Source organism: Salvia splendens, chromosome 3 (genome assembly GCF_004379255.2).
Source record: "Salvia splendens isolate huo1 chromosome 3, SspV2, whole genome shotgun sequence".
NCBI classification, from domain to species: domain Eukaryota; kingdom Viridiplantae; phylum Streptophyta; class Magnoliopsida; order Lamiales; family Lamiaceae; genus Salvia; species Salvia splendens.
Genome location: NC_056034.1, coordinates 11,110,413 through 11,122,698, shown reverse-complemented (window position 1 = coordinate 11,122,698; position 12,286 = coordinate 11,110,413). Strand labels below are relative to the sequence as shown.

The 12,286-nt window shown below is 36.5% G+C and overlaps 1 protein-coding gene across 1 annotated transcript; it reads left to right on the top strand.

Annotated features, from left to right (window-relative positions):
• Window positions 1–2,425: 2,425 nt before the first annotated feature.
• Window positions 2,426–6,015, top strand: LOC121794917 (transcription factor BIM2-like). The gene is made up of 8 exons (XM_042193319.1): window positions 2,426–2,852; window positions 3,020–3,104; window positions 3,606–3,675; window positions 3,772–3,867; window positions 4,415–4,592; window positions 4,659–4,812; window positions 5,458–5,578; window positions 5,654–6,015. The coding sequence occupies exons 1-8, from the start codon at window positions 2,756–2,758 to the stop codon at window positions 5,756–5,758; spliced, it is 906 nt and encodes a 301-aa protein (XP_042049253.1). The 5' UTR covers window positions 2,426–2,755; the 3' UTR covers window positions 5,759–6,015.
• Window positions 6,016–12,286: the final 6,271 nt, after the last annotated feature.

Genomic DNA, 12,286 nt, shown 5'->3' with positions numbered 1-12,286 from the left:
ACCGTGACATCGCTGGTCGTGCCCGTAAACTCCTGCGGTGCACCCTCTTGTACGCCGCTTCCCTCACCGGTGTCACCAGACGAGTATAGGCCACTCGCCGTGTGCTTCGTGCGCTTTGAGGTTGAGCCCGAGCTGGAGCGGACACCGCCGACCCACCTTTCCTCGTCCTTGACGACCTGCCAAATATCAACATATTTGAATTGTTTACCGGTGTCCTGGTTGTAGACGTGCAAAGCCGCCCTCAGAATGTCGGCTCCCGAAGCTCCGCTTTGGTAGTGCGCCGCTTCGGTCGAGTAGATGCCGCAAAATTTTTTGACCTGTTTGTCGACTCGGCCAAAGTGAGAGCGGAGCATCTTATATGTGCGCTTCCGGGACCCTTTCGGCTTAATCTGGTGGTAGATCTCGGCAACCTTTTCCCAGAAGCACTTGTTGGGTTGTTGATTCCCGACGACGGGATCGTACGAGACGGTGATCCAGGCGTTGTACACCGCCATCGTTTCGTTGTTGTTGTACGGATGCCGGCCTAGATCCTCCTCCTTTTCCTCCTCCTCGCCCGCCTCCGACTCCGCCCTGGAGCTTCCCCCGCCTCGGCCTCCTCCCCCGCCTCGGCCTACTCCTAGAGTGGGTTCAACGGGGAAATCCTCCCGAATCTGGGATAATCCCTGTGAATACCGTGGGGCGGAGGGACGAGCGTATGCATCCACGTCAAAAGTGGGTGGTTGGTACCCACCCGGCGTCAACCCTGGGTGCCCGGCGTTGACGAACCGGAACCACCCAGTGTGTTGTACATGGTCTCCCAATCGTTAAACGTGTTGAGATCCCACCCGCCGGAGCCGCCACCGTCGTAGTTGCCGTCGCCGGACATTTTGTGATGAGATGTTAGATGAAAATCGGAGAGGAAATGAGGTTGATTTAGGAAAAATAGATGTGTAGTTGTGTGTAATATTACTGTTTATAATTTTTTTTTAAAAAAATTAAATTTAAAAAAAAGATTTATTGCGTCATCGTGACGACGCACACTAGCGGGCCGGCGAGTGGAGGTCATGCATGGCGCAGGGGCGCGTCACGTCGCCATGGCGCGTGGCGTGACAGCCCGTCCCGATTCTCGCAGGGACGGGTTACGGGACGAGATGGGAACGGTTCCGAGGCGGGACGGTGTGTCGCAACGCGTCGCGCGGGGGTTCCGTCCCTTTGGCACGGAACGCGGGACGGTTCTGCGCCGCGTTGCGGATGCTCTTAGGAATGTGACACAATAAATGAATCAAATCAATCATCAATTATCCTTGTCAATGAATTAGGCATTTGTCAATGAGTTAGGTAGCGAAAGTGGAAGCACGCCCAAGGTTAACTTTGTTTTAATCCATCAAATTTGGTGTGGAAACTTAGCATTTGAATATACAAAAAAGTGAACTAATAAAATTTGGCCACTCTCATGAAATAATGGCTTGAATAATTGCCTATGATTACATTTAAAATAATTTTGTGAAGTACTTACAATGTACTCTTCTAATGCTTATAACAGTATAATCTAAAATTAAGACTAAATATATGCCATTAGATTTTGAAATGAGTGAATGAGATTAAAGCTCACAAATTTCAATAAATAGTAGACAAAATATCAACAAAAGGGCAATATCGTCATTATGTTATCATATGATAATTTTCGTGGGTATTTTTTTATACCAACATAGTGTATTACAAATATCAACAATATGACATAAGAATATCAGCACAATTACAAGAAAATATCAACACAGTTTTATTGATATTTTACCTACATTATATTGAGAATTTGTATACACTATATTGAGAATTTTTTTTGCATTTGTCGATAAAATCTGCTTATCAACATGTACGAAAATTGAAATATAATTTATCAAATTCCATCATCCGAACACCGCCGGAACATATGCAATTGAGATCTCGTTGGAATCCCTTATAAAATTATCTTTAATTTGATATTTTTTTACGAAAAAATAATTTAAATCGAGAGAGTTACGTAAATTTAAAGTTTTAAAATGATTTTGATTAGAGAGAATTGACATTTATACCTTTAAATTTATTTAATAATTTTTTTAATTTAAAATATAATACATGTGACATTTTTTCAACCATTAGATCTTATAATCTAATGGCTAAGATTTGGTCTTAATTTGTGATTGATAATTATAGTTAGCAATTCACCCCCTCGTACTACGATTATTGATTTTTTATTATTCAGAAATTATATACACAAATTCATAAATTTTCAAAGTACATCTCGTGACAATTCTACTTTCCCAGCCACTTTAACACAAAATTGACATAAAAAACAAAAAACAGTACATAAAATTGGATGGGATTGAATAGAAAATAAACACATGAAAAAGAATTAGATTAAATAAGTGAATAAATTGGAGAGAGTAAAATACAGCAGCAGAGTTGGGTGTCACGTACCAAACAATAAAGCCGGTGTAGTTGTTACAGCTATTGCCATTGCTACAGGAAAATCACAGATTGAACAGCTCCAATTTCACCCAATTTTTTTAAAAATAAAGCTGTAATCTTTTTTCCATTTTTGCGGGTTTTCTTTTCTCTGTTTCTTTCCCCTATTTCTGGGTTTCAGCGGATCTTTGCTGGCCTGCCTTTTTCAGGCGATTCTTCCGTTTAAATTTTGTGGGTCTGTTTCGAATCTTCGATTGCTGGATTTGATACAGTTGTCTGAGTAAAAAGATTCAATCTTGGGGGGGGGGGGGGGGGGGGAAATCAAATAGAAATGAAATCTGGGAAAGGGCATCAAGAAGAGGAAGAGGAGGAGGAGGAAGAGTTTGGTGCGAAGAAGGACGCCACGTCATCTGCTAATAACAGCAAAGGTATACCCATGAATCTTGATGATATCTACTTTTTTTTTCGTTTTTTCATTTTTATTTTATTTAGAATTTTGAGGGTGAGGGTTGGTGGAGGGTGTGGCTAAATGGGAATTGAGTGTTGGAATGGAATTCATTGTGATTTGTATTTGGATTGAATTTTGTGGAAGCAGATGGAAAGAATAGTGACAAAGCAAATGCTATAAGGTCAAAACATTCTGTCACGGAGCAGCGAAGGAGGAGCAAGATCAATGAGAGGTGATTGTTTAGTATGTAAATGTGTATAGTTTAAACAGTTTGGTGAAAGTATAGGAACAAGTTAACTTATAGTATCTCATGTTATGGATGAATTTCAACCAGTAATCTCTCAGTAGATAGTTCTAGTTATCTTGCACTAACATCTCCAAAATTGGTGTATCTTAAATGTAGTAGTAGAGTTGGTTTTGTATCTTCTTCCTTTTCCAATAATGATATTCTATCCGAATTCATTCACCAATTGTATGACGTTTTGGTCGAATCATGTTTGGTTAGCACCACTCAAGAATGTTACTGTCAATGATGAAGGACGGAGTGGTATTGTTGAATGTCTATTTTGTTTCCGACTTAATTCTAGACCTCAATATTGAACTTGATGAATGTGATAGCAAAGTCTGTTACATTCCACAGTCTTGACCTGATGATCAACCAGGATATTGTGTGATGCTTCTTTATGGTTTAACGTGCGTTTTTTTAAAACTAAAACTATCCTCCTATCCTCAGATTTCAGATACTGAGAGAACTTATACCGCATAGTGATCAGAAGAGAGACACTGCTTCGTTTTTGGTAGAGGTATATCAATTGATTTTAGATATGTGATGTGGTGCCCTGCAGTTGGAGATCATCCTTTACAAACTTTGTTTCCTAAATAGTGATTTTGGCATGCAGGTGATTCAGTATGTGCAGTTTCTACAAGAGAAGGTTCAGAAGTATGAGGGTTCATATCAACCTTGGAATTCAGAGCCCACAAAACTGATGCCATGGGTAATATCTTGATATCGACTGACACAATTTCAAGGATTTTTATCTTAATTCTATATGCTGTGAATTTTTTTATGCTTGCATCACCACGAATCTGTAGACGACTCCAATATCCAAAGTTCATTTGGGGCCATTTCCTTGACACCCCTTGGTGCTTCCTACACGAAAAGGTTAACTTATCTCGGTCGCACAATACAATTGCTGCATATTAGTTGTTTTGATAAGTAGAAGTCAGAAACTTTGGCTTGAGCCCCTTAAGACATAAGCCTAGGATGCCTAATTTCCCATAATAATGACAATTAGCAAGATCATATACTTATATTTGTGTGCTTATGCACTAACTGTTTTAGTTAGGTTTCATGGTATGGTAGGTGCCACTTTTGTCGAATCAGAACAAATTTTGGGAATTTAAAATCTCGTCCAAGTTTTAAGAGCTTGTAAGGGCAGGCACGTCAGTGTGAAATTCGGGATACTTCAGAGAACATTTTCCAAGATTCGCATCAGGAGACATTCCCAGTTTCTGAATTTTATTCCTATTTTATTGGAACAGAGAAACAGTCATTGGCGCGTTCAGAATTTTGTCGGTCAGCCACCAACGGCAAAGAATGGTTCTGCTCCTGGTTCTGCCTTTCCTGGCAGGTTTGATGAAAATAGTTTAGGAGTCCCTATGACCATGCAACCAGGCCAGACAAATCCTATTGAACCCGATCACGTTATGGATACCCAAGGTAGACCGATGGATCTACACACTGAACTTCCAAACAAATCAATGACCATGCCTTTGTCTATTCCAGTTTCCATGGGAAACGATGGACCATTCTCCCACACATTCGGACCATCAGAGGCGCAATCATCAGAATGTCCCAGCACTGCTGATGCACTTAACCTTCAAGATGAGCTAACAATCGAGGGTGGCACAATCAATGTTTCCAGTATATACTCTGAAGGGTGAGCTTCTTTTTCTGTCTGTTTGCCATAGAATCATGTTTTAGTAAGTCTATCATGCATTTTGGAAACCTGTAAAGCTTTATTCTTCTTGTTGTTTGAACTTTGAACTGCATAACTAATTTCTTGATTCGCTGTTTACATGCCTTCTCTCGTTTCAAAAGGATTTTTTGTTTGTTGCTCACTGATTGGATAGCTCTATTCTTGCATTTGCACAACCTTGAATTTTGAACCAAATCTATCTATCAACTTATAAGGCATTTTGAATTAATCTGCTAAACATTTTACTGATTTACTATCTTAAAATCTACATCTTGATTATACTCCCTCCGTCCCCAAAGAGTATGAACTTTGGGTTCGGCACGAGTTTTAATGCATTATTGGTAAAGTAAGAGAGAGATAGATAGAGAAAATTTTTAAATATTGTTAGTGGAGAATGAGTCTCATCTCATTAGAGAGAGAGAGTTTCCAAAATTGAAAGTTCATACTCTTTGGGGACGGACGATAAAGGAAATAGTGCATACTCTTGAGGGACGGAGGGAGTATATTTCAAATATTTGGCTAGCATGTAGATAGACTGATTAGGATGTTATGATAGAACTCTTTCTTTTAAATTGTTAGCTAAAGGGATATGTGATCTGTGATCAGATTATTGACTACATTGACACAAGCACTTCAGAGCACGGGCGTGGATCTGTCTCAAGCCAGCATCTCAGTCCAGATCAATCTTGGAAAACGAGCGAACAGAGGAGCCACACCAACAGCTAAGGTTAGTGTTTACCCGATACACCTCTTCTTCTTCTTCTTCTTCTTTATGAAACTATAACTTCGTGCTTGTCATTAGGATCATATAATTCCTACACCATCCAGCAACCAACCCGTCGGGACGTTTCACGAGGCCACAAGCAGCGAAGACTTCGATCTAGCTCAAAAAAGACGAAAGATTTGATTATAACGCTATGGCCCGGCTTCAAAAACATCCATTTCCAACTGATAAATCTGTTTGCTGAGTATTTTCACTTTTCACCATTGTATATTTCTTCTTTCGTGCCCCTTTTTTTGTTGATTTATTTAATCTCTTAGCTTATTTATGTGTCCTGTGTTACAAAACGGCTGGCGTGATGGATATATTTTAGTTGTTTTTATGGGTTTTGAAACTCAGATATCTGTTAGTATTTTGGAATGAAAAAATATGAACATTACATATATGTATAGCAACTTTCTGCTTCAGTCCTTCCTAGCAAACAATTCATTTTTGGTGATGACTGATGACACAAACTAGTAGTAACGGATAAAGACTATATTGTAGTATGTATTTAAATCAAACTAAATATAAGATGTTAGTTGAATTATTTAGTAATATAAAGAATAAAAAATGATTATGTTATTATGTACTGTAGTTCCGTATTAAATGTACTGCAAAACTTCCTCAACATTAAACTTGATATTCGATCATTTTTTCACACAATTCATTGTTGAAATACTGGGTTTAAGGGGGTATTTATTTGGTTAAACAATGATATCATTTACTTAGTTAAATTAATTGAGTGAACAATTACATAAAGCTCTCTATGATGATTAACTAAGAACGACGGAGAAGGAGCATAAACTGTAGAGTGGAAGCGTACCTTGATCTATAACGAATTAAAAGGCAGAATTGTTTTGCAGCGGCTATGGATCTTCCAAACGATCTGAGACGTCCTTCACAATAGTCTGCCGAGAGAATACAGAGATATTGAACGTTCTTCTGACGCATGGGGACCATAACCCTAGCTTATATTTATATTAAATATAAACCCCTTTATTTTCTATTCGGTCCCTCATCAAATAGAAAATCTCATATGGTATCTACACTTATTTCCATAACAAATAAATACACTTTAGCCAAAACTTTAATCTTTAATAGATCACTTTAATTGGACAATTAAAAGATAGCCATACACATTAAATTAGTCATGTGAAAGCCCAAAAATTCTAACAATCTCCCACTTGGACAACACATGACACCAAATAAATGTGTACTAACCGAATGAGCGCTCAAATATGCTATCACATAGTGTATTCCCGAACAATCTTATTATCAACCATACCGGCATAGAACTAAAGAGGCAGTCACCATATTTTTTCATGATTAAACCCATCAGTAATCACATATGCAAATATAATCAACAACAGATCAATTATGGAGTGTAGCATGAAAATTTCATGCAAGGTGATCATACATGCCTATTTCCAACTGATCCTCCCAAATTCTTAATGAGATCAAACCCAAACCAAATAATACAAATAATGGACAAAACATAATACTTTATTTCTGCGGAGAATAACATGAGTTTTATAACTGCATGTTCAAAACACAATATAGAGCAATAACTAAAATTACTCCCACTGAACGGAAGTACCCTTAAACAACATAACACCTATTTGGGCTACATGCCCATGAAAGACCTTGAGTGTTAGTCCTTTAGTGAACGAATTTGCTATCAAACGCGTTCCCTTATGCTCTATAGGTATTTGTCTATTCTGAACTTTAATTTACAATCAAGAAACTATGACATAGCAAAGCTCTTGTTGTTTGGAATACAATACTGCAGGGTTATTGTCACAACATAACTTTAGTGGTCTTTCAATATCTTTAACAATATTCAACTTAGTGACAAAATTTCACAGCCATATTCAATAACTAGATGCCCAAAATAAGTTACGAATTTTGTTGTCATGGCAGAAGTAGCTACAAGAGTTTGCTCAGCACTTCTCCACGAAATGGCTCCACAGCCAACAGACACACGTAACCTAAAATGGATAATTTACTGTATTGGCATCTAACAAAATCAGAATCAAAATGCCTAAAGATCTCTCCAAATGATCTGATTTTCTATATGCGAGCATGCAATGCTTAGTTCTCTATAAATATCTCATAATCTGTTTTGCTGCTTCCTAATGATCCATATCGGGTTATTGAGATATCTGCCCAACATATAAACAATTAAAACCAAATTGGGTCTAATAAACACTTGAGCACACATTAGGCTCCCAATCGCCGAAGCATATGGAACCTTATGCATTTTCTAAATCTCAAGATTTATCTTAGGGCATTGAATGAGACTAGGTTTGTCTCCCTTAGTCATAGAGGTATTTCTTTACTTGCAATTATGCATCTCCAATACTTTAGCCATTTTTTCAATATATCCCTTTTGTGACAACCGAAGAATATCTCGAGAGTTATCTCAATTTATTTCGATTCCAAATACAAAAGAGGTTCTCCCAAGATCTTTCACCTCAAATTTCTTCGAGAGTGATTCTTGTTGTTGTGCTATATTCCCCAAGAAGGTGCATTTGCTCCCACTGAACTTGTGATACACACAACCATCAATAGCATTCTTTCTGAATCCAAATGAAAGAACTACTTTATAAAATTTGTGGTACCATTTACGAGAGTCTTAATTGAGGGTATTGAGATTGACTTTAAATGACATCATCCACATGAGATTGAATATTTACAACATTATCATCTTGAGGTTCTTAATCTGCTTCTACTTCAATGAAAGTAATTGATACCTGAACATTGTCAGAAGCAGTAGTAGGTGTCTATACAGACTCCTCCTCAAAAGTAATGTTCCTTAATACATTCTTCCTCCCAAACTCAACATCCTCAAAGAATACTATATATCTAGTCCTAAATTAGTTCCTTTTGTGGGATCATAAAATTTAAAAAATCCCTAAATTTTTCTGGATGACCAAATGAGAATATATGCTATAGTCTTTAATGCCTCTCCCCAAAGCGAATGAGACAAAGAAGAATGATAAATCATACTCGTTCACATATCTTTAAGAGTTCTATTTCATCTTTCAGCTACACCACTCATTCTGTGCGATCCCGACATGGTGTACTAAGTGACGATCACTCTTCCGAATAGAGGACAAAAGGTCTTTGACATTGTTCACCTGAGCAGTCATTTCTATAGTAGTATTCGCCACTACGGTCTGATTTGACTTTCTTAATACCTTTGTTGAGTTGGAGCTCAACATCAGCCCTGAATATTTTGAACTTGTCTAGAACTTTAAACTTTTCATAAATTAAATATAGGTACCCATAATGAGAACAGTCGTCTACGATTGATATAAATATTGTTGAACATTCCAAGAATCTGAAGGGAATGACCACAAATGTCTGTATATATCAATTCTAAGGCATTCGTATCTCTACTGGCACCTAGTTCCAATATTTGATCTGTTTTCCTTCGATACATTGAACCCACAAATCACCATCTGAAAAGATAAGTGTATTCAATATATACCATCTGACACAAGTCTCACAATCCTTTATTTCGAGATATGACCTAAATACTTGTGCCATAAATTACTGAATTTTCATTATATAATTTTCCCTTAATCCCTTTAATTCAACATGTAAAGCTTTTGAATATGAAGTAACATAATTAGGCATGTAAAGATTGTCATATGCACTTAAGGAAACAGTGCCCACAATATTGGAATTATTTGAAGGAAGAAACTTACTATTTCTGAATGAACAAGATAAACCAAAATTGTTCAAAGCAGAAACAGAACCAAATTCAGTCTAAATGACTGTACAATAGAGTATCCTTCAAAACCAGAAAAATTCCAGTCTTTAATAACAATCTACAATGCCAAATAGTTTATACTTCCACCGATTTTTCATATCACACATAGATGTATCTTTCACCATCAATTGACTTTCGGTAGCTCAGATAATCTTGCGTTGATAACCTTATATGAGTAGTAGCACTAGAATCTACTCACTAAATATCATTAGGGACTAAAGTTAAATTAACTTCAGAACATACCAAAATAAGAATTGTAACTTCCTTTGCATGCCATGCGTGATATTTGTCACAATTCTTCTTCCTTTTATATCCATGTTTACCACAAAAAAAAAACAACTATCATTATCCTTATGTTGTTTCTTTTGTGATGAACTCTTATCCATAGCAGCATTCTCAATACACTCTCTTAATGTCCTTTCACTTTATTTCTTGAGATACTGACCAGATGTGCAACACCAAATGCACAAGCAAGTCTTTAGAATTCAAGCTTAAGTGAAGCAACGTAAGACATTTTCATAATGTGCTCCCTTATGTTTTCCTTGCCCTTATACTTTATTGAGATCAAGCATGCTTATCTCAGCCTTAATGTTTTTCGCAAAACGTTTCTTAATTTTTGGTAAGGTATATTCACTGCCTTAGTGATATACTTAGATGCAGTTCCTCGAAAGGCTTCTAGGATGCTAAACCCAATGATCAGTAAACTTACACGATTTGAGTATTCCTACTTCTCGTAGTTTCTCCTTTGATAAGAAGTACTACCGTCCGTAGGAGAAGTAGGTTGCTCAATCCTTAGCGCGTAATCCAGATCCATGCAACCCAGAGCAATCAAAATATAATCATTGCAATCCTTAAAATTTGGCCCATTCAACACTAACATATTGTTCATGTTGGAAGAAACCGCAGAAGTAGACATCATAAATGAAGAGAGAACAAAACCAAAATAGTTGTCTTGCTCACATAATAAAAACCAAATAAGAAGGTAACATCTCGAGGTACCGGCACAACATCTATATCAAGTCTTTTGACAGTAATATGAACTTGTAATTGGTAACCTCATCGTAGTGATCAAACACTGACAATAAGATCTGGTCAAGTAGTGTCCACCTTTTGGCATCACACAACTCACATGAACACTGAATAATTATCATGTATTTATCACCACAGGTATATCTATATTTCGTGTCAAACATTAATCTTCCTTTTGGCCGACTCATATCCGCATTAAAATACACATACAGATACCGTCCTAACATTCGCAATAAAGAAGTCTAGACAAGAGAGGTTACTTTTGCAACATCTTGCTTCGACTAATCTACTTTGAACATTAGTGAAACACTACGAGGTTCCGAGCACAACATCTATATCAAGTCTTTTGACAGTAATATGAACTTGTAAATAACAACCTCCTTACAGTGGTTAAACACTGACAATATAATCCTGTTAAGTAGCATCCACCTTTGGCATCACACCACTCACAAGAAAACTGAATAATTGTCATGTATTTATTATTACAAGTACATTTGTATTTCGTGCTAAATATTAATCTTCCTTTTGGCCGACTAATATCCGCATTAAAATACACACATATATATAAAGGAACATGAGATGTACCAAAATTATGGAATTTAAAACTTTAATTGAATTCTTAAAAGAATTCTTAATCCCCAATTTATTGAGAAACTTTATGTGAATTGATTATTCAATTCCTAAACTTTTAACATTAAAATATAACGTACACAGTAATAAACATTCAATTGAATAATCAATTTCACATTTCAATTTGAATCAATGCATGAACCAAGTAATGAAACGTCTGTATTAATTCACCATAATAATCAACAAATTCAAAACAAAAACTGGTCTTGGAATGCGTGCATATAAACATGATTGAACTACAACTTATCGTGAATTCTTATGTATAAACATATACTCCATATGTGTGCATATACAATTTTCCTTATTTGACCAACATGAATACACAGTTCGCGAAATTTTACAGAGACTGAATCAACCAAATGCGTGACCATGAATTCTCAATTCATAATCATATTAAAGATCACGTCGTAAACATCAATTACAAATTATAAATACAGGAAGAATTAATTTTAAAAAATTCATTAACCAAAATTTTCTCTGTAACAGTTAATAAAAAAAACCAAGCTCATAACAGATTGGTTCTTTAATTTAATCAACTCATTCAATTGGCAAATACAGAAGAGCAAATCACAACTCATCAACAAAAAATCACAACATGCGTATAAATCATTCGACATGCTTGATAAATATAAAACCAAACAGAATTCAATATCTTGTCAGTAGATTTAAATTTTGCCAATCCAAACAACAATTTGGAATCCAAGGCATCTCCTCAATCAATTTGGAAACAAATATCTTTCAATTAGGAACTCATCAACACATCCATGATCAATTCAAATTTCATTAAGCAAAAACAACGGCGGCCATACATGCAAATACTTTTTCCAAAACTCAAATTTGGGAATTGATTCCGAAACGGCAGTAATAAATGCATAATAAACGACAGCCATATATGCATAATTATAAAATGAATCGCAAAACCCTAATATCAAAATTTCTTGATCCAACAAAGAAACGCAAACATAAAACCTTAATTCTCCTTTTCTAATTCTCAGAGAATCATCAATAGAGTGACTCTGATACCACTTGTTGAATTAATGGAGTGAACAATTACATAAAGCTCTCGATGATTAACCAAGAACGACGGAGAAGGGGCATAAATTGTAGAGCTACCTTGATCCATAACGAATTAAAAGGCGAAATTGCTGCTATGGATCTTCCAAACGATCAGAAACGTCCTTCACAATAGTCTACCGAGAGAATACAGAGATATTGAACGTTCTTCTGACGTCGGA

Coding starts and splice junctions, on each gene's coding strand:
- LOC121794917 (XM_042193319.1), top strand. CDS start 2,756: ATGAAATCTGGGAAAGGGCATCAAGAAGAGGAAGAGGAGGAGGAGGAA. Junction 2,853..3,019: donor ATCTGCTAATAACAGCAAAG/GTATACCCATGA, acceptor TTGTGGAAGCAG/ATGGAAAGAATAGTGACAAA. Junction 4,813..5,457: donor TCCAGTATATACTCTGAAGG/GTGAGCTTCTTT, acceptor ATCTGTGATCAG/ATTATTGACTACATTGACAC.